Below are 27,157 nucleotides of genomic sequence, written 5' to 3'. Positions count from 1 at the left end.
TGTATAATGCACGAATATACGTATATTTACTTCCTCAATTTTACATCTTCCTTGGACGTTTTTGTCTCGATGGGAATAAAATGCGAGGCATCCGAAGGGATGAAATATGATTTGCATTGCAAAAAAAAAAATGTTTCTTGAATAACATCCACCGTGTCTTGTTAAATTACACCGAATTTTAATGAGGTATAATAAAGTGTGCAATAATTTCTCTATGTCATGCTATATTTTTCGATACGATTTATATGTGTGCCTCCCAGAATAAATTTCCCTGTTTTTGAAAGGGAAGTTGGTAGATGTCCTATATAAATTTACATCAAATTGATTTGAGTTTGTAATGTAATGTACAGTAGACATGCTTTTGCTCCTTTCGACTTGTTTGTGCATATTAATTGTTTCATGCAGTGGAACAAGTGCAGGGAACTGTTCGGACAGGTAAATGTAAAATACAATTATTATATATACATGTAAGTAAGATATTATGTACCTCCTGTTTCCTTATTGACTGTTTATCTTAATTAAATATATATACATTTTGATTTGAAATTTATAAACCCACGCAGACGTTAAAATTAAAGCGAGACAATTAATACCACTGAAATGACAGTTTTAGTCCTAATGCAGTGATTTAGAAGAATGCTGGACAACTCGACCCCTCTCAGGACAACTCGCTCTCTCTCAAGACAAGTCTCGAGACAACTCGCCCCCAATATGATATGAATATATTATCATATTTTATTTTTATTACGTGTGTGTGTGTAATTGTACAAAAATTTACACTTTGCTAAATTCTAATAGAAATATACACAGATTTAATTAATGCATTTCAGAAAAAATTATATTTTTCATAATTCAATTTGCTAGGAAAATTATATTTACTGAACTTCAGGTAATTGATTAAATGTCTCCAATACTGAGAAAATTTTGGGGGTTTTTTTTGTGGAAGATGTGTGTTTGTGTGTTTTATCGATACAGTAGGTATACTACGTAAGTGTAAATGTGAAGCATGAATATTCTGATACATGCGTCCCGTGGGGATTCGGGTTAAAACAGGTCCTTGTCGTAAGAGGCGACTAAATGGGGCGGTCCTTCGGATGAGAGCGCAAAAACCGAGGTCCCGTGTCACAGCAGGCGTGGCACGATAAAGATCCCTCCCTGCTCAATGGCCGTAAGCGCCGAGCATAGGCCTAAATTTTGCAGCCCTTCACCGGCAATGGTGACGTCTCCATATGAGTGAAATATTCTCGAGAGGGACGTTCAACGATATTCAATCAATCAATTTGATACATGTTATTATCTTTTAATGCGTTTCTCAACTAAATGAATTCCTGTTGAAAAATCATATAATTCCCATGTTAGAAATTTTATAACGGCTTTGCTTTACGGATTCTTTTAACGCGGCAATTTCAAAGTGTAAAGTAGATGTTCTCTCCTGGTTTGAATTTTTTCAAAAGTGTCAAACTTTTTGGATAAACCATTTTAACTGATACATCTTTATCAAAACGACATTTAAAACATTAGATAAGAGTATGTTATTGTGGACTTTACTGCAAAAATAACTCCAAGTGTGAACGATAATACTTCAGTATTTCATTCATAGTTTAGTTAAGGTTCTTTCGTGGAAGGTCGACCAATCAAATTCATAAGTAGGCGGGAGAGAAATACAAATTGTCAACATTGAAAATGGCGGATGTTAACCACAAAGGGAAATCTGTTAGCGATGAAAGTTGCCTGAAAATAATTTCCCTCTTCGGCCAGATTTCCAAACAAGTAGATGTTACAAAAGGAGGATGTTACAAAATAGTTCAACAGTTTATCATGTCCGGGTCTGCTCATCCAAAAACGAGAAAGTCGCGCTCCCCAATTTAATTGACACGAGACGTACTTTCGTTCATAGAGTGTCATAAAAACAAGAAACCTCGTATACATTGTAAGGCAATACAAAAATTGTTGCTCGAAAGAAATATATGTACAGCGGATAACGTCCCATCGATCAGCATGATTAAAAAAAACTATTAAAAAAACAACACTTGGGAATGTCTTACAAAACGTGCCGTCGGAGACACTAAAGATGATCATCAACAAAGGGTGAATAATTTCTTGTCAGAAATATTTAGTTATCGTAAAGAGCAAATTCATTTTTTTGATGAAGCCCCAATTATCAAAACCTCAGGCAATAGAAATTGTGGACATGCCCTAGTAGGAGAACGAGCGGTAGAGGTGCAAAAATATGCCAGTAACGCCACATACTTGTGCTGTGGATATTTTGGAATTATGATCGATTTGAAGGCCCTTCAAATGCTATGGAAATGTTAGCATATTTTGATCCTGCATTACAGCAAACTAATGACATGGACAACCCTGTATTTGCCCGTGGAGATTGCGTAGTCATGGATAATTGCGGCTTCCATCACCACAGACTTGGTCAGGCAGTATTGGAAAAAATGTTGCAAGCTCGTGGTTTATCATTGGTTTTTCTTCCTCCTTACAGCCCAGAGTATAATGTCGCTGAATATATATTTCAACTGATGAGAGTTGGGTTAAAACCCCCACATTATTTACATTAGACTTTACTGAACTTGTTGTAATGGAAACATTCCATCCAGATTTCTGCCAAGTTTATTTCGAAAGTGTGGATACATATAGATTAAAATAAAATGTTGGGACATTTTATGTTCTTGAATTATGTCTTAATAAAAATTACATTTAACAGAGGCTTTCAATTAATCCCATTGGTAAAACATTTTAGTAAGTAAATTAAAATGTTTGTCTCCCCTATTTTGTGGAGAGGCAGGTTATAGGTCATGTCTGTGACAAAATCCTCTGAAATTAGATCAGAATTTAATGAAACTTGGTTTAGAGTTAAAACTTCACATCATATTATATGTAGTTGTGGATATAACAAGGATTTTTTTTTTCAATTGGACAAATTTTATATGTTTATTGACTTAATCCCCCATTGTACTTTCAAAAAAAAGGAGGGGGGGGGATACAATGTACAAATGTAGGTCACAAAGTTTGTTAGCAATTGTGCAGGACATCTGAAACAACACAACAGAATTTAATGAAACCTGTTATACAGTTAAATAGAGCACCACATTAAGTTGTGCATATTGGAAGGATTGTGGAAGTTGTGCATATTGGAAGGATTGTGGAAGTTGTGCATATTGGAAGGATTGTAGAAGTTGTGCATATTGGAAGGATTGTAGAAGTTGTGCATATTGGAAGGATTGTGGAAGTTGTGCATATTGGAAGGATTGTAGAAGTTGTGCATATTGGAAGGATTGTAGAAGTTGTGCATATTGGAAGGATTGTAGAAGTTGTGCATATTGGAAGGATTGTAGAAGTTGACACATTTTGTAAGAGTTATTTCCTTCCTCTTGAGTAAAAAGGGCTATGAAGAAATACATGTATATAAAACTTGTTATTAAATACAATTGGAACGCCAATATATTTTTACTTTGTTTAATATGTTTGAAGTTTAGGTAACAGAAAATTACAAGTGGTTTTTCATATTGAATTGGATTAATCAGAATAATTTTTAGAATAGTTCTAGAATATCTAAGCTGGTGCCAAGTGGTGTTAAAATTCATTCAAAGATGTTCACTCAAGTGTTCGCAAGGGAAAAAACACCATGAAACAACATTGTGTACAACAGTGTCCTTGAACTTTAACCTTGATAATCAAAAGCATTCTGGAATTTGGTTAAAATCAAATAATGTTAAACTATAGTGTTCTCACAAAAAATATTACAGAAGGAAGAAATTTGTTTTGTTTTTAGTGTCTCATGTTTTCTTTGTTTGGAACATTATTGTACATGTTAAAAGTTAATGCATTTTTTTTCCATTATGCATGAACTTTGTTTTTCACTTCCTGTATGTACTTATAAAATGATATTGCTTCTAGAATATAAACATCTGAAAAATACATGTTTATTGGTAAGAAAAACATAAAAATACAATACTGTGTCTGAAATCCAGAATCAAATGATAGGCAATATCTGCTGTTTAATGGGAAGTAATATTTTCCTCAATTAAATTTGTGAACATGGTGAATACATGTAATACATGTTCTTGTAAAAAGCAAAAGTATACTTCTTCTAAACTGCATTAAACAAATTAAATTCAGAAGGATTCTTTCCTAATGAAACATAAATCAAGAATGTTGAGTCCAAATATTTTCTTCTTTTAAACAAAAGTAAATTAATCAATTCTTCCTGACAGAAGTGACCCCACTAAAAAATAGTAAAAAGAAGTTTTATAAAATGATGTCAGAAAACTCGAAAATAAAAAAATGTCCAATCATTAGCAGGAACATATATCCAACAAAGTACAACTACTCCTTGCTTGGTTCTGGATATGGTTCTAATGGTAAAGAGGGTTAACTGGATATGTCTCAGTTGGCAATGGTGGCTGCTTGGTTGAAGTAGTTGTTGATGTAACTGTACTTGTTGTTCCAGCTGGATAACATGGAAACCTGTTTTCCATCCCATAGAAAGGGCTGCCAGTGCCATATGCATAGGGGTACCCATAAAAAGAATGTACATTTTGTAATCCATACATGGCCATTGAGGACTGTAGATCATATGCATAATTGGTGACTGAATATTTGGTGAATGTAATGCTTCATTCATACACGCAGATGTAGATTGAACACACGTGACAGCAGTGACCGATGTAGTAGATTTTTCTGAACTGATAGAAGAAATCTTTGTACACTTATCTAAATCATTATTACTGTATTCAATACCAATATCACAAATGAATGACACCTTGGTTTGACCTTTCTCAATGAGAGACATTAAACCTTCTCGTGTACTGACTTTTGGAATCTTGCCACCAGTAGCTACTTTCAATAATCTCATGTCTTTCTGTAAAGTTTGGTTTCCATCCTCAACCTCTGTATCTTGCAGGATTTGATGCTAATAGTTTTGGTCTAACTGTTGATATGCATGAGGAGTTATTACTCTTTAAAAATGATTTCATTTGCTGAATCTCGTTATCCAACCCTTTTTCTTTTTATGTCCCCCTTTGAAAAAGAGGGGGCATATTGTTTTGCATCTGTCGGTCGGTCGGTCTGTAGACCATGTGTTGTCCGCTCAATATCTTGAGAACCATTCACTTGATGATAATGATATTTCATATGTGGGTTAGTTATGAGTAGAAGATGATCCCTATTGTTTTTCAGGTCAAAAGGTCAAGGGTCAATCTACTCTGGACATAGGAATATAATGTCCGCTCAATATCTTGAGAACCCCTTGCTTGAAAGACATCAAACTTGGCACACTGGTACATCCTAAGGAGTAAATGACCCCTATTGATTTTGAGGTCATATGGTCAAAGGTCAAGGGTCAAACTGGGCATAGGAATATACTGACCATTCAATGTCTAGAGAACCCTTTGCTTGACAGCCATCAAACTTGGTACGCCAGTACATCTTCAGAAGAAGATGACCCCTATTGATTTTGAGGTCACATGGTCAAAGGTCAAGGGTCAAACTGGACATAGGAATATACTGTCCGTTCAATATCTCGAGAACCCTTTGCTTAACAGACATCAAACTTGATACACTGGTACATCTTCAAGAGAAGATGACCCCTATTGATTTTGAGGTTACATGGTCAAAGGTCAAACTTTACATGGGAATATACTGTCTGCTCAGTATCTTGAGAACCCTTTTCTTGACAGACAACAAACTTGGTACACTGATAAGTCTTCAGGAGAAGACGACCACTATTGATTTTGAGGTCACATGGTCAAAGGTCAAGGGTCACACTAGACAGGAATATACTGTCCGTTCAATATCTTGAGAAACCTTCGCTTGACAGACATCAAACTTGGTACATCTTCAGGAGAAGACGACCCCTATTGATTTTCAGATCACATGGTCAAAGGTCAGGGGTCAAACTGGACATTGGAATATACTGTCTGCTCCATATCTTGAGAACCCTTAACAATAACAATTTTATTTAAAAATGTAAACAATTCTATGAGGCAATGTTTACAAAGCATGTCCTAGATTTGGACACAACCCTAAATTACTCCACACAAAAAATCTGACCTTCCCTCCCTCCCCCCAAAAATGATCAAAAACTTAAAATCCTGCCCCCAAATTTTTAGTATTAGCTTAAGCAAATGCCAATGTTGGGGTTACACACAATTATACCAGCAAAACAGAGAGCTACATCAGAACAAGAATATTTCTCCTAATTCTCCAAAGAAATAGTATGTATAATTTCACTATAATTTTGCAACTAAAAATATAGTTTATTACATTTTGGTGAATTAATGTGGATAATTAAATAAGTTAAACTGTGCTTAGGTAATTAAGCAACAAAAAAATAATAAAATAAAATTAATATTAGGTTGGCATGACTAAATAGGGTTGTTAGTAAACATTTGTCTAATTTTATTGATTTTGAGCAAAACCACAATAATGGAAACCAGCACACTGCACAAACGGACATTTGATGCCCCCTTTATTTCCGCTTGCTCTATGACCCCGATGGTGGCAATTGTCACAAATAACATTACGGGTAAACCTGGGATTGGTAATGGTTTGGGTTGAACGGGTGCAGATTTCAGATTTGACAATATCGTCTTTTTTCTGACAAATTACTTGTCTTAAACATTCTTTCTCTTCCGTCAGACGGTCAATTTCAGTTTCAATAGAAGGACACGGTTTTTTAACTTCAGATGTTTCTGCAATATCATTCATGTCAGCACTGCATGTAAATTTCAACTTCTTTGGTGCAAAACTTCTAGTAGGACTCTGGTCCTCTCCTTTAAGTTTAGCTTTCGATTCTGGTGTTTGCAGATCGATCACCCGTCAAACAAGCATTTTTTTTTTGAAAACCTCGGGTATTTTCATTTCATCGATTTCATGTTTTCGTAAAAACTGCAATGTATGATCGCTAGAAACCGAATATCTCAACAGTTCGAATTTAAACGGCAGGAGACCTTCATCTTTTGACTTTATGTATGCGTTAACTTTTGCATCCCACTCCGCCATCTTTCGTGAACATCGTGGAAATGTCCCGCGCTTGACGACTAAATTGTCAACTACCCGAATAGACCAAACCCACGATAATAATGTCGACCAATCAACAGAACTCTTACTACATCTAATCCGACCGATCGATGTCAATGACCAAATTGTCAATAATGACCGTTTACACCTGAATTATTTTTGCAGTAAAGAATTACAGGCCTTCAAAGTTGCCCATTTGCTGAAACTTAATTTTCACAAGAAACACACTATAAAACAAATATTAAGGGTAGAATAATCTTGACTTTCTTTCATTTTATAAAAATTAAGCATAATTGATTATCTCGATAACTTTTACATAAAATATATCACCAATTCTACAAAAAAATCAAATATTAACATAATTGGTAAAATATCAAACAAATGTGAAGACCTATTTCATAAAAAAAAAAAGAAAAGAGAAATCAACCTACGGAGAATATCTGTATCAGACTTTTTTTTAAAATTAATAATATACACTGTAAATTTGAATAATATTTTTGCTTAATTTAAATGAGAAAATGTGTGGGGGTAGTGTACATTGGAACAAAGATTTGAACCATTTTGTGTCCCCACCCCCTTCTTACACTGGCATACATTCTAAACAATAACAATATACGATTTGTTATAAAATGTGTATTCTTCAATTCACATTTACAAATTCTATATATTTATTTCATTATATAATAAATAGTCAGAAAACATAAATAATATATGCATATATACAATACGAATTCATTTATAACTGAAGAATGTTTAAAACATGCCCCCGCATCAGCATTTTCTAATTTCCATGCACTGTGACCTTGATCTGTGACCTGACCCCCAAATTTATAGGCATCTTCCCTTCTTTGTACGTATCCATATAGAATGCAATGTACTTGAGTTATTATCCAGAAAACAGTTTTGACTTCCATGTGGCCATAAGGAAGAAATCTGCACTTCCTGGTATGGTTCCTCATATGATGATAGCACGACTCATCCCTCTCATTGTGGTTACCAAATGGATGTAGCTAAAAAGCAAACAATTATCCAGAAAACAGTTTTGACTTCCATGTGGCCATAAGGAAGAAATCTGCACTTCCTGGTATGGTTCCTCATATGATGATAGCACGACTCATCCCTCTCATTGTGGTTACCAAATGGATGTAGCTAAAAAGCAAACATTGGAACTCAATTTCTATCAATACTGATTGATACAAGGTACCTGGGAAGAGACGACCGACCTTCCGAAAGTAAACTGGGAAACTTTTTCACTTTACGGCGCGAGCGGGATCCGAACCCGCGCCGACAGAGGTGAGAGGCCGTGTGATTTTGAGCGCGATGCTTTAACCACTCGGCCACGGAGGCCCCTCTTAACAATAGAACAGAATATACTATTAGGTTTACCACCAGACTGCTATTACACCAAGTTTTGTCTACCAAGGGATTATTTTTTAATGGCTTACTCAAAAAATTGTTACGCTAAAAGAATTTCTTATGCAAAATGTTATATATGAATTTAATTGTGCATAAATGAATGTTTATGAAAATATATGCTGAAATTGTAATCATATTTTTTTTAAATGTGCATTTTCAATATACTCTATACAGAGCTTCAGATAAGATGCGTATGCGCGTAAATACTCATTAAATTTTATCAAATATGCATTAAATTTAAAACTAGGCGTACAATTACGCATTAGCAAAGGTAAATACGCTTTTCACTCCCAAAGTAATGCGTACTTTTATACAATACAAGTACGAATTATCTAATCATTCAAATCAAGTTAACCCAGCGCTTGGATAAAATAACCACTATCAAAAGCGTTTAGATGACTATGACATGTTTGAAAGATGGCTGGCAGATTTCGAAAGAAAATTTCAACTCAAAACAAATCGTTGTTTGCCTTTTTGTAAAGATGTACCTGTAGGTAATGACAAAAGCACTGAAAAACTTGTTTTGTCAATCATTGATGATCTCATCACAAGAGCGATTGATGCAAGAAAAAAACATGGCGCAGAAAGTGTCGCAGAGAAAACGATAGACAGATGGAGGAAAAATTACCCTTGGTTAGAAGTAAGAGGTGAGGGAAATCAAAGAGTTCTCCTTTGTAGAATTTGCATGGAAAGCAAAGTTCAAACAATTTGGGCAGATCAAGGATCGTCTAATTTTCAAAGAAATGCAATAGAAAGACAATACTTGTCGAGAGCATGTCAATGCTGAAAAAACAAGTTTGACTCGCATCTCAAGCGAAGAAAAGTTAGACGAAGGGCAAATTTTAGATATTGAAGCAAGTAAGTCCCTTTTCATTAGCGATAGTGACGAAAAACTCTTCCGAACAATTTTTTATGTAGCCAAGGAAGAACTCCCTAATGACAAAGTTAACAGTTTGATTGAGCTACAAAACTTGAATGGGGCCCAAATTAAATATGAAAATTTAAGTTTGGATACAATTACAGAAATCCAGAGCTGCATTACGACAGTTTTTCAAAGAGAAATTGTCAATGACAATCCCCCTTCTATGGTATCATGGTTGACGAGAGTACAGATTTAACTGTCCAAAAACACCTATCACTTTGTATTCGATATGTCAAAGAAGGGGAAGCTGTAACAAAATTTTTAGCCAATGTTTCCATTGAAGATGGAAAAGCACATACCATTGTTCAAAGAGTTGTTCAATGTCTAAATGAGTTTGGCTTGGTGCTAATGAATCTAGTCTCTCTAGCAACAGACAGGGCATCAACTATGATGGGTATAAAAACAGGGGTTGGTGTTCAAATGAAATCAAAATTTTCTCCATTTGTTGTGCAGACACACTGTATTGCACATCGTCTGAATCTTGCTATTGTTGATGCAATAAAAAAGGAACAAGTCCTTATTAAATTCAGAGAAATTTAATGCATTGTATCTCTACATGCATGGATCAAGTAACCGCACAATAAAACTGGCAAAAATACAGAAACTCTTAGGAGAGCCTGAACTTACCATTAAAGAACCTCATGCAATTAGATGGCTCGGGTTGAAAAATGCAGTTGAAGCTGCGTTTGAATCATATAACTCAGTGTTGGCTACACTATCCACACTTGCAGCAGACAAACAGTCACAAGCTCAGGGACTTTTGAAATACTTTTTGCAATACAAAACTGTGTTACTTGTTGCTTTTGTACTTGATGTACGTGAAGTTCTAGGCTGTCTAAGTAAACAGCTGCAAAAGCAAGATATCGTCTTCAGTGATATTCAACCCTTGATGGATACTACACTAGGAACACTCATAGAGAAATAAGAGGCTGCATCACACTTCAAACTGAAGACGATTCACGAGTTACTTTTCTGAAGGAAGAAAAGCTGACTTCTTATTCAGAAAAAGTTTAAGCAGATTTCAATAGTCTTAGAGAAACATCCATAGTACAGGTGAAGAAAAATATCAGGCATAGATTCAGAAAAGAAGACAGTCAGATTTTTAATGACTAGTCTATTGTTAGAACCCTCTGTTGTGAATGATGCAGGAAAATGATTCAGCCAATGCTCTGGAAGCTCTTGGTGTGTTCTATGGAGAGGAGAAAACTGTAAGAAGAGTACATGGGGATATTCTCACAGGATACGGAGGAAATGAACCAGGTCTCGGGTCTACTCGATGCAGAAAAATTGAAAGAAGAGTGGCCGATGTTGAATGGAATGCTATTAGGATCATACAAGAAAATGCCACTGTCTTCTGTTTGCAAAAGAGTTATCAGGGCAAATGACATGTTACCCGAATTTTCTAAGCTATGCACCATCGCCCTTTGTGTTTCTGTAACCAGTGTTGAGTGCGAGAGAAGTTTTAGCACTCAAAACAGAATCAAATGAAAATACAGAAGTTCTATTAAAACCGAAAATTTGAATACATTAATTTCCATTGCTCTAAATGAGAAGAGCTTGCTCACATTCAACCCCAGAAATTCAGTGGCATTGTGGGAAGCTAAGAAAAGGAGAAGAAGGAGCAGGTTGATGCAACCATACAAGCCAAGAAACACAAAGAAAGTCAAGAATGCAGAATCGGAGAAATGTTGAATTCCATAGACTTGCTGGATTTCTTTTCTGTTGAAATTCAATTTAAAACTGTTTACTTTTGGTCAAGAAAATAATAGTTTTTCATTAATAACAATTTAATTTGCAAAATAATGACAAATAGTCTTATTTGTTTGGTCTGGGGTTTATAAAATTTATTCAATGTTGTACAATAAATACATGAACTTTTCTGGGGGAATATCCTTGGTAGTTCCTTTTGATATGAACTATTGATTGACATTGGGGTATTGAGAGGTATCATTGAGAAATTGAATTTTAATGTATCAGACAACTGCTGATCAAATTGTATGATAATTGCTTAACAGCAAATGATTAATGGTTTTTCGAGATACGTTTTTAATTTTTTTCTGGAAAGCAAAATACTCATTGAATTGAAAATCAGGGGGTAAATACTCTTTTGGTAAAACTTTATCTGGAGCTCTGCTATAAACAAATTTTAACATTATTAAAACTTTTTGACAATTACATTTTAAAGGAATAATTAAAATAAAATTTTGATAAAATAATTTAATTTTCCAGAATTGATCAGAAACAAATTATCGAACTAGAAGCCCAGTAAAAACATCTATACCTGTATATTTAGTCAACTAAATTATCTTTTGTTTTCACTAATTTGTACACGAGCGGCGCACCATAATTCTTTAGATGAGAGACAACCCCCCCCCCCCCCTCCCTTTGAATTCTTTTTAATGAATTAAATTCGCTGTATATGTTGGCGATTTTTAAAAAAAAAAAACCAATGATATAGATTACACTTTTTAATCAAAACGATGCTTCGATAATGATACATTGAACGTTAGAAGAGAGATTCGCTCATGAACGACTAGGCGGGATCGGGAAGATCGCATATTACTTAGGTACAGATCTACTTAGTTTGTAGATTTTCTTTGCATAAAAATGTCTTGTATATTGAAAAACTTACAAATTCATTCAACATTATATAAGCAAACTCTGGTTGGGGTACTACATCGCTAACATTCTTCCCTCTCGTCTGACACCATGTACAGTACTGCACTGTCACCATTAATCCAAGATTCCTCTGACTTACATTGTGACATGTGCGGGGGAGAGTCAGAACGGACTCCATATTGAAAAGTGGGAATTCAGCGACACCAGCTGGTGTCACTGCTTTACCTACCTCTTCCAAGACGCGAGGATTCAGTTATCAGAAGATAATTCTACAAATAGATCATGATTAATACGATGCTATCGACGTTTAAACGATGGAATTTTGTGTGTTTTGTGTTGACGCCATGCGCAAAGAAATCGACTGGCGAGGCGGCGACCTAATTCAAGTGATGCTTCATTTGTCGGTGTTAGGATCGTTTAAACGGCGATAGCATCGTATTAATCATGATCTAAGTGTAGAATAATCTTCTCATAAATGAATCCTCGCGTCTTGGAAGATAGATCCGCGATATAAAGTTGATAAAGATAGGTAAAGCAGCGAAACCAGCTGGTGTCACTGAATTCCCACTTTTCAATGCGGACTGCCGCGGTGGCCGAGAGGTTAAAGCGTTCGCTCCGCATGTGGAAGGTGGTGACCGCCCAGTATTCCGACGGTCCGATAGTCCGACGGTTCGGTAGTCCGACGGTCCGATAGTCCGACACTCCGATAGTCCGACGGTACAGTAGTCCCACGGTCTCTATTAATTATAATAATCAAAAATGGTGTAAAACCGAACTCTATTAGTTATAATAATTAAAAATGGTATCTTAAGCCCCTGTTAAAGTTACCACATATAAATAAAATTTGCCTCCCCATTGTGGTAAGCTTTCGGCTTGACAGATACAAAGTTTTAAAAGTTGGAAGAGGGTGAGTAAGCACAAAGTTCATATCCGAAGTTGATTGAATACCCTGTGCAATTAGTTTCGGATCCATAAATTTCAGAACAGAGGGTTACAGTTCGGCATAAATACACGTTTCAGTTTTTTTGCTCTAAAGTCAAATCTATGTATACATGTGGATATTGTGTATTTGTATGTAGTATATCAAACGGTGGATTCTGAGACTGCCTTCCCGTTCTCTTTGCAATTTCTGCTTCCCTTGTTCATAAGCCTTTTGAGTTTACAAAATGCTGACCTCCTCCTGATATTATTGCATAAAAAATTCTGATTTCCGTCCCGTTTTCAATTCCCCGTCCTAGCAACAAAACAAATGTATAGAGTTATATTTAGACTCACTACATATCAATAATTATTTTTAATAACACACATATATTTTACCGAATTGCATTCATATAATATGGTATACTATCTAACTTTTTCCATTATTGAAAGTACTCGCACCTCAGCAGTTAGAGATAAAATAAAAGGTTAAGAGCTCTTCCTGCTTTCAAATTTCTCAGACACCAGTTTCTTAAAACAATGTATCTATACCCAAAAGCGGATCCAACGCCAGCGACCCCACCCCTTGTTTAGTGTGTTTCGCCAGACCTCTGAGACTGTAACTCTCCGTTCTGAAATTTATTGATCTGAAACTAATTGCACATGTTATTTAATCAACTTCAGATATGTACATTTTGCTTACTCACCACCTCCCCCCCAACCCCCAACCCCCCTTTCCAGCTTTTAAAACTGTGTATCAGTCAAGCTGAAAGCCTATATCAAAGGGGAAGCGAATTTTATTTATATGTGGTAATTTTCACAGGGGCCTAAGATACCATTTCTAATAAAAGAGTTCGGTTATAAAATCTGTTTCATTTCATTTCGGTGGGTTTTCGTTTCGGTAGATTTCGTTTCGTTTCGCACTTTACAGGTACCCACCTACATCTACATGTATATATTTCGGCATCGTCGGAAGCCCACGGTTAATTACGCTTCGTTCCTTTCTCCATCACCCGTGGGTTCATTCATTCCTACTCGCTGTGTGTGTGTCTGTATGTATGTCTGTCTGTATGTATGTATGTATGCTGAATTTAAGGAACATTTTCATCGTGTCTTTATAGAGAGCTATGTAGATACATGTAGGTATACATATATACAGATATCTATAGGCTTGTAGGGAGGGCTGACAGCGGATACTCGTCAGGGACGTAGCAACAGAAGGGGGGCGGGGGCTGATCCCTTCCCTTCCCCACTTTTTAAAAAAATTTCCTTTCTTCTTTTTTACATGTTAAAACTCTTTTTGGTTCGGCTACCCCCCCCTCCCACTAATCCTTTCTGGCTGGCCCCCAGCTTCCCCCTTTTAAAAACGATGTCACGCGCCTGCTCGTGTCCCCTTAACACTTTCAAAAGTAGGGAGTGGAGACAAGAGTATGAATGTGCCCCCTCCTTACACTTCTGGGACCCCAAACGTTGCCTTATAGCTAATAACAAATTCGTCCGAACAAATTGCTAATTCGTCCGAACAAATAGCTAATTCGTCCGAACGAATTACTAATTTGTCCGAACAAATAGCTAATTCGTCCGAACAAATGGCTAATTTGTCCGAACGAATGTCTATTTCGTCCGAACAAATCCATAATTCGTCCGAACGAATTACTAATTTGTCCGAACAAATAGCTAATTCGTCCGAACGAATTACGATTTTCTATTTCGTGCGAACAAATAGCTAATTCGTCCGAACGAATAATATATTTATATATGGCCTTTCTACGTCGTCGTAAGTTCACACTTGAATGATTTTGGTCAGAAATTGATTGTCTGATTTATAATCAGGCCGTGTCGATTTTGACGGTTTCTGGTAATTTCCTTAAAATAATGCCTGACATGAATACATTTTAACTCTATTAATTAACATTTTGGTGATGGTCAACATGTCGGACTATCGGACCGTCGAACTACCGGCCCGTCGGACTATCGGACCGTCGGAATACTGGGCTTGAACCGTTTTCCATTTAGATTTCTGAGTCGGCCTTTTCGTCAGCAAATGCGCTATACCTCTTTTAAGTCCTTCACTGGTCTTTGTGACGTTTCCATATGAGTGAAAAATTCTCGAGAGGGACGTTTAACAAGATACAATCAATCCCCACTACCTTTTTTAGTTTTATTCCCCGAGATTCAAAACGGTACACATTTTCTTAATATTATATTTACAGACACAAGACTGAATGTTGTAAAAATTACAGACTAGTAAATAATATCTGCATCCGTAAGTACTGTCTTAATGTCTTAATTGTATAATGTCAAGAGTTTTGATAATACTTCCTGTCTTTTACTCTCCATGCAAGCATCAATTTGAATAAATCTGTTATCGTGGAGTGTAATAGAAGCTAAGTTTGGAAATCTTATGATGAAATATCTGACAAAATATTAATATATTATACAGTGATGATACAGTTAACTCTTCTTAAAGTAGAGATACACGTTACCTGTTAACGTAGGATGAAATTGCTTATTTTTAGCATGTCAAGATGGATGGTATGGAACCAACTGCTCTACAATGTGTCCGGAGGGATTCTTCGGTCCTTTTTGTAACGAGAAGTGTCCCGCAGATTGTAACGAAACATGTCACCACGTACACGGATTGTGTGATGGTAATGAGCATTTATACATGGGACTTAAATGAATAATCAGATATGCAGATTGATATAAAGCTAGTACACGGATTGTGTGATGGTAATGAGCATTTATAGATGTAACTTAAATGAATAATCAGATATGCAGATTGATATAAAGCTAGTACACGGATGGTGTGATGGTAATGAGCATTTATACATGTGACTTAAATGAATAATCAGATATGCAGATTGATATAACTTAAATGAATAATCAGATATGCAGATTGATATAACTTAAATGAATAATCAGATATGCAGATTGATATAACTTAAATGAATAATCAGATATGCAGATTGATATAACTTAAATGAATAATCAGATATGCAGATTGATATAACTTAAATGAATAATCAGATATGCAGATTGATATAACTTAAATGAATAATCAGATATGCAGATTGATATAAAGCTATAAGTAAAGTCGGTGACATTTTATTTTGGCCATTTAAAAAAAAGTGAAAAATCGATTTGGAAGATTAAAGAAACACTGTTTGTTAGAGGGCGAACGTAATACAAATATACTGTCACTCACACTGCATCGACGATCACTAATAATATATTTCTTTCAAAGAACGAACTTGGGGATATACGAAGCTTGGTGATGACGTCACAGTACAAGATAATTCTGGTGTGTACATGGATATGTTTTATTTATCTTGACAATCGGGTGTCTATTTTATTGATATTGACAAAGAAGCTTTCGCTGGTGTTAGATCAAAGTAATAAATACAAACAATGTCTTGACAAGTTGGGTCAATCGTTATATCTTAGTCGATTTACCGAGTAATTCGTAGTCAAAATCAATTTGTAAAGAACGGCCAAACACGTCAGCCAGTATTACCCAATGACAGGTTTATTGCAAACTATATCGTTATAACGAACATACAATCTGTGAAACGCTGATTTTAAACGAGATTATTGAAACCTTTGTATCATAAAGCCTGCCTCGATTTGAAAAGAACAGGCTCTTGCGTATCGAATCATTGGAGCCACATAGACACCATATGCAAGTGTAATGGAATATCGCAACTTAAACGTGGTAAACTGACGATGGAGAACTTAAAGTCATTCCGTTGGTCATAAAGTTGGGTTGTTTTAAGCTTATGACAAATAACAGCCACCTGCTTGTACAGAACTTTAACATGATAGGATGTTTCGTTTTGTTCTGACACTCGGTGAATTTCTGTTCAATCATGGAGGCTATATAAGCTCATTTTGTCTCAGTAATTTGTTGCACTCGATGCTTTAGTGAAATTAAACCTGTTCAGATTTTTAAGTTGTTGTCATAGAGTATATGCCTTTATTTGAGCAGACTTATTACAGTTTTATAACAGTGTGTGGAGCTAGGTGTTATTGATATTCCCTTACATAGAATTTATCTCAAATCAAATTTAATTTCTGAACAGTTATAATAGGTGTTGAACCTACTCATCCTGTACAGCGTGTTTCTTTGTTGCTAGGCAACGATTTTGCTAGACCAATCCTATATCTTGTGAGAAAATTACTTCACATGTCGCGTCCGAAGCACAAATTCTATGGTCGTTATGATGATTTTAATATTTGGAAATACAACCTGTCATTAGGTCGAATACTGTCAGACGTTTTAAATTCCATCTGTTGGGCCGTATTTTTACATACTGATTTTGACTATGGTATTCTCCGTTTACCTTGTCAAGATGGAAGGTTCACTGCGGGTGTAACCGGTCAACAGGGGAGGTTTACTCCTAAGCATCTGATCCCATCTCTTATGTGTCCAAGGGTTCGTCTACTCTTAACATTGTATTCTTTTTGTTCCTTCACATATTTTCTTCATTTGTTACAAAATTGCATGATTAAAACTTAATGAATGAAAGCCATTGTGAAACTTTTAATGTACAATGTGTTCTGTGTACATGTATCGTTATACAATCGAAGGGTATTCTGGTCTTTTTCAATTCATGGTTTGTACGTCATAGGGTTTAAAAGATGGTGAAATATAATTACGAGAATCGCAGATTTTTTTTTTATTTATACACATACATTCTACTGAAGGAATTCTAAACATGTTGACCAGTAACATATTGCATATTACCTTGCTTATCTCAAAATATGTTTTAACCAATGTACTTTAACACTGCGCAAAATCTTTACAGATAGGGAAAGCAATATTTATTTATTTTTTAAAGCTTTACTCCCCGAATTGCCTTCTCCACAAATGTCCCGTGAATGGTTTTTCGATGTAGTCCTGGTCACATGTAGCGATCTACAGGAACATTGCGAATGTTCAGAAATTGATCGTGAATATACATTATTAATATTGATTCATTTTAAATTTGTTGTGTTAATGAAGAGTTGATAGAATGTGTTATCATCCAATGAAACAGAAGAAGATTATAAGACTCTCTTATGAGTAACCATGAAATATAAGGTTATTCCACCCAAGGGTTGCAAAAAAGGTGTGAAACCCGAGACTTCGCCGAGGTTTTAACCGCTTTTTTGCAACCCCGAGGGTGGAATCACCTTAATATTCCATGGCAACTCATAAGAGGGTATTTTTCTCTCATATTTCTAGAAGTTTTCCTTTTCCCTTGTGCTTAGCGACGCCATTTTGAGAATTTTCCAATTAATTAATTTTTCGCTGTACATTAAAAATAACACCAGAATCGAATTCTACGACCTTCAATTTGGCAACTACGTTGCCGACAAAAAATAGGCCGACGAGTGTGTAAGTGAATTGTATTAGAGTTATTCCTCTTTGAATAAATCAATAATCAGGGTGATGCGTGACGTAACTCGACAGTCCATCAGCGCGAAACATTTTGACAGACCTAATCAGAATATGAATCCACAACTGCGCGTTTTTTTCTTAGAGGAGCATTGATATCGATATTAATTGAGCAGTTATTCAATGACGAGTGTGTGAAGAGAGATTCCAAGTGGTTTTTGTTGGTGGATATGGGCATGGCTAGACTTTCATTTTCCACGCGTGCAAGTACTCGAGTCTCATGGACATTGAAGGCGCTTATTTCACCTGAGACACATGTAGGGACAGTAGGCGTTGACAGAGTGAATGTGGAGGTACCGTGTGGGCTGGGTTTCTGTGAAATGGCATAATGCACCGGATGACATAGATGTACTCTACAGCATTTGTATGAGGAATTTGTGACTGTTGACGTGTTGTTGAGTGAGCGGTAGTTGTTCAAGGAATGCGTATTTTTGTGTCAGGTCACATACACCTGGAGATTATCAGGGACATTACAATATGTCATTTTTGTACAAGAGCTTTTCAGACGCTAGGCTAGTGTTCGTCAATCGAGGTAAGTTGCAGGCTAGTTGTGTATTGATTATGACGTCATGGGATATGAAAGATAAACGTCACGTGATATGAAAGATAGAAATATCTTTCATACCTTTCTTTCATAGAATATCTGTATCTTACATACGTAGATATGAGAGAAATAAGTATTGACAGAACAGACTTGGTTGAATCGTTATTTATATATCTTTAGGAATCTGTAAATTTGCTTTCTCAAAAATATTGGATGTCGGTTAGATTTTCTGACACTGGATGAAACTCTGCCATTCAGTGAACTGAAAGGTGATTGGGTATTAACTAAAATGTGACTGATGGAAGAACAGGACGCATGCGCAATTAAAACAAATTACATACATGTATACATTGTGTACAGTATTACATGTACAGATACACAGAAAAGGGAAAAAAATATATGCTGGGCAACGTACATTGCGTTCTAATATTTGATGTAAATCAAAGGTGAATTCTGAAAACGTCAAAAGAACGTTTAAATAACTTTGAAAGCACAAGAGTTTTTTCTAAATCAGCAACATCAAAACGTATGCCATGTCAACACTTTATACGACACAAATTCATGATGTATTCAAAATCCGTAAAATTCCTTCTACCGCGTTGCATGCGTTCTTTTCTCATTTTGTTGTCGTAAGAAAGATCGATCCTTTCACCCCGAATTACATTACAATGAAAACTGAACAATGAGCGCATAGTGAACAAACGATGAACGCTTTGTGAAAGGTGAACACGAGCGGTTGGTGAACGGTGAACGCAAACTCTGAAGGGAGAGCGAACGCTGAACTCGGGGTGAGTGAACAGATAAAATGGGAACGTATAGAACGCATCATGGACTATAAAGTAATGCAGTTTCTGCTGTTACTACTGTGGTATGTATATAACTTCCGAGATATCAGCCTTTCTGTGATGGAGGTACGTTCAGTGTTCTGTTGAACGCTTGGGTGGGTACAAGATGTATACATATACTATAGACTAGCTATAAATAGGAATAGAAGTAATGAAAGTGTAAATTTTGTTTATATCAACCGTTGGTATACATTAAACTGACCATATCAAGAATAATATTTGTTTGAATTAGGCCATTAAATTGAATATGAAATTATTTTTTATTTCCTCCTCTGCACGAGTGATATTTTAATCAAAGAAAAATGGTGATTATCGATTTTTGTTTGAGCTAATTTATTATGTCTCCCATTCAAAGGGGAGACATATCGTTTTTGTCATTTTTCTTCTTCAATCAAATTTTGTCCAGGCCCTAACTATAGAACCCTTTGACTTTAAGACTTCAAACTCGGAACATAAGGAGATGGTATGGAGGAGGGGTGCCCCCCCCCCCCCCCAAAAAAAACTTTTGACCTTGACCCACTTATAAAGACAAAGTCAATCTTTTACGTCAACATATAGTCCAGGCCAATAGCTGAGAACCCTTTGATATTACGATTTCAAACTTGGAACGTGGCAAGAGGACAGAGATACAAGGTGCATTGCACCAAAAATTTTGACCTTGACCCCTTTCTTCATTCAAGGTCAAATAAAAAAAAAACATAAATAGACCGTAACTTTAGAACCCTTTGACATTAAGACTTCAAACTTAGAATATGAGAAGGGGGAATTCCACCAATTTTTTTTTTACCTTGACCCATTTATAAAGTCAAGGTCAATTTTTTGTGTCAAAATATAGTCCAGACCAAAAGCTGACTTGACAACCGTTTGACATTAATACTTTAAACTTGGAATATGGAGAGATGATATGGAAGAGTGCACCAATTTTTTTTTTACCTTGACCCCTTTCTTCATTCAAGGTCAAATTTAGAAAAACATGAATTGACCATCACTTTAGAACGCTTTGACATTAATACTTCAAACTTAAAATATAGGAAGGGGGAAAGGGGGAATTCCACTAAATTTTTTGACCTTGACCCATTTATAAAAGGTCAAATTTTTATGTCAAAATATAGTCCAGGCCAAAAGCTGACTTGACAACCGTTTGACATCTTGGAATATGGAGAGGTTATATGGAAGAGGGGTGCACACCACAAACATTTTTGACCTTCATCCACTTACAGTGTCAAGGTCACTCGTTCACATCAAGACTATAACTTGAGAACTATTTGACATTAGGTTTCAAACTTAGAAAGCAGATTTTAAGACAAGATGTACTGTACCAAAATCTTGGACCTTGACCCATTTCTTCATTCAAGGTCACTCTTTTACATCAAAGTATAGTCAAGACTATAACCTGAGAACCCTTTGACATTAGGATTTCAAACTTACAACATGGAAAGGAGACATTAAAACAAGATTTATTGTACCAAAATATTTGACCTTGACTTATTTCTTCATTCAATGTCGTGTTTAAAATAAACTTTATGATTTCATAACTAAGATTTGTTTGACATCAAGATTGCAAACTTGTAATATGGAAAGGCAATGTTGAGGAGGGGTTGGGGTTGCACATCACCAACATTTTTTACCTTGACCTACTTTCATTGTCAAGGTCACTCTTTTACATCAAAGTATAATCCAGACCATAACCTGAGAACCTTTTGACATTAGGTTTTCAAACTTACAACATGGAAAGAAGATTTAATACAAGATGTACTGTACCAATTTTTTTTTTTACCGTGACCCATTCCTTGGAATGCAGACGAGATGAGATCATGGTTAAATGCATTGCAGGGAAGTTTTATCTTGACCCATTTCTAAAGCTCTCTTTAACTAACTAATGATGTCGTGTTGGTCAACAAATGATTTTAAAATGTGTTCATTTCTCAAGTAACTTGTTAACCCTTTAACATCAATACAACATTCTTAAGTGTAATATTGATGCAAGCCGTTGTTATTGCCTCTTACGCTTGCACTCATTATTGTTGCCCCTTTTATTAGACAATCAAACTTTGAAGGGGAGACGTCTGTTTTTGTTGTTGTTTTTTGTAAAAAAAAAACAACAAAAAAACAAAAACACAAAAAAAACAACAAACAAACAATACCCACTAGTTATTAAATACTAATAAACGTACTAATATTGTGTGTCCCTGCAGTTTGGGTGGTTGCATGATATATGAAGGCAACGATAAGCATTTGTACCCACTGCGCGTGTTTTGCGTCTCACTGTGCGTAAGAGTTCCTCAAAGGGAAAGAACTATTGGGCACCTCGGAAATTGCGTATTAGACTGGATGATTGTATATTGTTTAACGTCCCACTCGAGAAAGTTTCACTTATGGATACGTCACCATTTCTAGTGAAGGGCTGGGAAATTTAGGTCTACGCTCGGCGCTTACGGCCATTGAGCAGGGAGGGATCTTTATTGTGCCACACCTGCTGTGACACGGGACCTCGGGTTTTTGCGGTCTCATCCGAAGGACCGCCCCATTCACTCGCCTCTTACGACAAGCAAGGGTTACTGAGGACCTATTCTAAACGGATCCCCACGGGATTCTTGCAATTAGAATGAACATTATTATGTATTTTTTTTAAATCGCAGCAGACGCATCAGACTAACAGGTTGATGTTACAGGGGTTCCAATATTCTCATTGAAATCAGTATTTCGCAAATGCTATGAACGTTATAACGATATAATTTGCCACTAAAACCTGCCATTGGGTTAAATGCTGTCCGACATGTTTCATACCAATCATTTGGTTGTACATCCAGATATAGGGGGCTCACGGCAAGTTTGACCGGTCGACTGGGGATGCTTACTCCTATTGCGAACCTGACCCACCTCTGGTATATCCTGGGGTCCGTGTTTGCCCACCTCTCTATTTTGTATTCCTAATAGGAGTTATGAGATTGATCATTGTTTGCTATCTTCACCTTCTCATTTATAACCCCAGTTCTTGAATTTAGTGTAGCTCGCTGTCATTATATGCCGAGGTTCCTTTTTGTCATGGGTCGACTCCACCCCAACACTCTTTTTAAATTTTGTATTACAAAATGTGTATATCATTCTTCAATGATCTAGTTAAAATACATAAAAAGCACCTTTGAGCGTGCTATATAAATATGGTGTTATTATTTATATTCATTGTTCAAATAAGAGGAGTTTTTAAGTGAAAGCTAAATGTAATTTCCCCGGATACAAACGCAATCAAATGGATCTACATCTCAAGGTAGCATAATCTGTTCCGAGGATAATTATCATTCATTCTTTGTTACTCACCTCAAGTGCATATGCCAAGAATTGATGTTTGCCAATTGATCGGATATTACTATTATAACTAGTCGCAATATCTTGGTAACAGAGAGTTTGCTTTTTAACCGAGAGGTCGTGAGTTCGAGTCCCACTCATGCCATGGCCGCGTCAAACCTAACACGTAGGTTTTGGTTGCACTTTCGCGAAACGCTTGTCTTTTACAAGTGAGAATCACAAAGGAAGTCCCGAGTCGCGGTATGCGTTGACACGTTACAGATTATCATCGTTACTGCTTCGGGCGCCAAGTATAGGTCTAAATATATGGTACAGAACCTACAGCTTGTGACGGCTCAATGTAATTGATTGATTGTATCTTGTTTAATGTCCCTCGAGAATATTTTACTCATATGGATACATCACCACTGCCGGAGAAGGGCTACAAAATGTAGGCCTATGCTCGGGGCTTATGACCATTGAGCAGGGAGAGATCTTCATCTTGCCACTCTTGCTGTGACACGGGACCTCCGTTTTGCGGTCTCATCTCTTACGACAAGCAAGGGGGGTACTGAGGACCTATTCTATCCCGAATCCCCACGGGATCTGTATTGTTAGAAGACATGATTATGTATCTATTTTAATAATGATTGATTTGTGTTGCTATGTTGTGGCGACACCAACAGACATATCAAGTTTAATTGAATAAATCTCGAGTCAATTTTAAAGGTTAATAGGTCATAATGTAAAACTTATAGGGTACCAATTTTGATGCACCAGATGCGCATTTCAACAAATAATGTCTCTTCAGTGATGCTCAACCGAAATATTTGAAATCTGAAATAACAATGAGGTTTTAGAGTTATTTTAGGGTAAAACAGTGTGCCAAAAAAGTGGAGTCAAATTCGTTTAATGATAAGAACTAAGGATAAGACAAATAGGTCATGTTTAGAACAATGAAAGGTGAAGATAACGAACAGTGATCAATCTTATAACTCCTATAAGCAATACAAAAGATAGAGAAACAAGGACCCCTGGATATACCAGAGGTGGGATCAGGTGCCTAGGAGGAGTAGCTCAACAACGAACATTGCGACCCCATTTTTTCTTATTAATTTCTTAACTCTCTTTCAATGTAGAAATCAAAATACACTTCTCAAAACATTGACATAACTCCAAATGTCAGGTGCGAACCTCTTTAATGGAAGAAAATGTGAATTATTGATTACGTTACTATAAAATCAACACGCAATGTTCATGATGTTGAGAAAAGTACTCCACGAAGACCATTGTTTACTTTCTGTATTTGCTCTTACCAAACTTGTATCTTAAACAAGGAATCTTGTTGGATGATTTAATTTTAGCTTATTGTGTCATCCTCTGTCCCAAACCCATGTTTTAAATGGTGACTGATATCAAGGGTTAGTGCGAGGTAACGAATCAATAACCTTTGACTTGTGAAGATGATGACCAACGTGACATGGGAATTCTATTCTTGGATACATATTTGAGAAGGTCTGCGACTTCTGATGGTGGATGTTTTACGAAGATTTAACGCCGACATTTTATTGCGACACAAGTGCCTTAAACCCCAGGCTACTGCGATGGGTAAAATCGAACAAGTGTTTTATATTTAAAAGCTTATTTTGTAGGTGCCAGAAAATGGAGAAGTAGCAATTTCTCAGTATTCTTCCGATCACCACAAACCTGGATAATCGTTGGATGTGTAATTGGGAGCTTTGCACTCGTTTGTATAGTTGTCGCAGGAATCAGCAGATGGTACGATCTCAAACAACTTATTAAATATACGAAAATGAAAGGTTGGGAAGTTCATTGTAAAATTGTTTTCATAAAGTCACCTATATTTTTTTTCAGCCGTGGAATTAAAGTGAAGAGTTCGTGGAAACCAACATTTTCAGTTTACAACGGTATGAATTAGTTTTAAGTATGAAGGGACCAAAAATGTCATATATTTCAAGTATGAGCATCCATTGAAATCTATTTAATTTCATGGAATAGATCGGTTTAAATCAAATTAGTGAAATCAATTATTTTGAAAATACACTTAGCCTATTAAAGAGTAGGGTCATGGGGGGTGGGGGTGTTTCGGGGAAACTGAAAGACTCACAACCAAACATAATTCAATTAGTTAACCGCAATTTAATGGCTGAAATATTGCCAAAATGGTGTCAAACCTCAATTAATCAATCAATAGCCTATTAAAAATAAATCTCGTTTAAAAACTTTGACAGAGGTGTAAGTGGATTCAGTGTGTATAACGCGCCCTCTGGTGAAAGAATGATAAAATGCTATGCAGTTTTCCCAATAACCATATTTTCTAAAACCTTGATTAACTTCTGATATTATAATTCACTTCGGCATTCATAAGAATATTCATTTCAATCTTTCGTAGATGGGAATCATTCGAACGTAGATGGACAATTATCCTCGATATGCTGTGAACCAAACACCTCGAAATCGAGCCTTCGCCTTCCATGCAAAGACTGCGTAATTAACCCGACTGGGAAGGTCATAGTAAGTGACATACCTGTATATTCACCAGTACCTGAGGAAAGCACGCCAGCTCAAACCTACTCTTGCATCACAGATGAAGAAGATTCTTATTATACAAGTCCTTCTCTAACAAGGCGATTTACGTCATTCAAACGCAATGCAGGTGAAAAAAGGCGCAATAGAAGCCCATTGGACATAGACGAAAAATACATGATGATTAAAACCGGAGGCGATGTTAATACCCCAGAGTTCTGTGATCCAGGACACTCGGCTGATGTACCTGATGAAAGCAATGCATATTTTATTTTAGAAAAGACACATCCGCAGAATGACGACAGTGCTTTAACCAATATAGAAAATTTGCCCCCTCCTCGGTTTAGTGTTATAGGAAATGGCATGTAAATACACACATTCAGTAACGAAATATAAAACTAAATGTGTTTTCGGGATATTCCAAGTACAACTGATCGTCTTTATTAGAGCGCTTTTCATACTGCGGAACTGTCACGGGTATTTAAAATAGATCTATTTTCTCTATACACTCCCATATGACATAAAGAAGACACAAGTCGTGACATCATCAAGCAATGAACGCATGACATTACGGTACCCTGTCTTAACCTATTGCGAAGGATACACGTGTTAACTAGACTTGCGCACTTTCAGGGGCACCAACCCTGTCATTTTCAGATATTTATCAGAAAATGTACGATACTCTCAGCGAACCTTGCAACCAAATAAATATTTTTTCTCAAATTCACACATTTTTGATTTTTCACTCTAATAAGAGATGCCGTCAACATTATTAGTTCAGTCTTGTATTCCATCACATTTCAAGTTAAAGTCTTCACCCTGCATTTTCTAAAAAAACATACTATAGCACCCAAACTTTTTAATTACAAATTAAAGTTTGCTGTGCGACTCTACAGGCGAAAATGCAGGAATTGATCGTTGATTATTCTGGTTCATTGATGTTTTCCGCCACACTCAACACATTTCAGTTATATGGTGGCGCCCAGTTTTTATTGGTTGAAGAGAGAACCTAGATACAATGTAACTAGGAAGAGACCACCGACCTTCCGAAAGTTAACTGGGAAAGTTTCTCACTTACCGGCGCAAGCGGGATTCGAACCCGCGCCGACAGAGGTGAGAGGCCGTGTGATTTTGAGCGCGATGCTCTAACACCACTCGGCCACGGATTGATTATTATGTGATTATTCTTTAAATTATATATATACACACAGTGTCCTCCAACATTTACTACCACGTAAAGCTCTAGGTTAGAATAGGTCCTCGGTACCACAGGCACTTATTTCTGTAAAAAAACTTACGACACCTGTATACTAATAATAACACAAGGTACCTAGCTTCAATTGACACCGAATGGCACCCCCTGAGAATGTCGGCCTTGTGAGCCTCAAGGGAATACAATGTATGCTATGTACATGTACTTACTACCGTTCTCTTGTACAATCATTCAACTAAAAAACATGTATGGCATAACTGCATTTATTGCCTATTATCTCCGAAAACTGCAACAAAACATGGGTCTGCAGCTCGATTTTCCGTTTTATACCACGAAGTGCTTTGTACTAATACAGCACAGAATGAAAATTGTATATTCG

General features: G+C 36.3%; 1 protein-coding gene across 3 annotated transcripts; it reads left to right on the top strand.

Moving 5' to 3' along the window:
• The first annotated feature begins 301 nt into the window (after nt 1-301).
• Nucleotides 302-26,292, top strand: LOC125659472 (multiple epidermal growth factor-like domains protein 11). Of its 3 annotated transcripts, none has more exons than XM_056148327.1 (7): nt 302-435; nt 15,118-15,170; nt 15,424-15,555; nt 16,152-16,208; nt 24,671-24,797; nt 24,894-24,946; nt 25,432-26,292. In XM_056148327.1, exons 1-7 carry the CDS (start codon nt 356-358, stop codon nt 25,932-25,934), a joined length of 1,005 nt encoding a protein of 334 aa, XP_056004302.1. In that variant the 5' UTR covers nt 302-355; the 3' UTR covers nt 25,935-26,292. The 3 variants fall into 3 exon arrangements, with proteins under 3 accessions (XP_056004302.1, XP_056004303.1, XP_056004304.1); XM_056148328.1 differs by having other exon boundaries at nt 15,424-15,556; nt 16,162-16,208; XM_056148329.1 differs by lacking the exon at nt 16,152-16,208.
• Nucleotides 26,293-27,157: the final 865 nt, after the last annotated feature.

Source organism: Ostrea edulis, chromosome 9 (assembly GCF_947568905.1).
Source record: "Ostrea edulis chromosome 9, xbOstEdul1.1, whole genome shotgun sequence".
Classification (NCBI taxonomy): Eukaryota; Metazoa; Mollusca; class Bivalvia; order Ostreida; family Ostreidae; genus Ostrea; species Ostrea edulis.
Note: the sequence above shows the minus strand (reverse complement) of the source record. Positions and strands in the feature narration are given on the sequence as shown.

Bases quoted from the DNA above. Each gene is read 5' to 3' on its own strand.
- LOC125659472 (XM_056148327.1), top strand. From the start codon at position 356: ATGCTTTTGCTCCTTTCGACTTGTTTGTGCATATTAATTGTTTCATGC. The intron at 15,556-16,151 runs GTAATGAGCATT...TTTCTTTCAAAG, and splicing joins CGTACACGGATTGTGTGATG to AACGAACTTGGGGATATACG. The intron at 24,798-24,893 runs GTACGATCTCAA...ATTTTTTTTCAG, and splicing joins GTCGCAGGAATCAGCAGATG to CCGTGGAATTAAAGTGAAGA.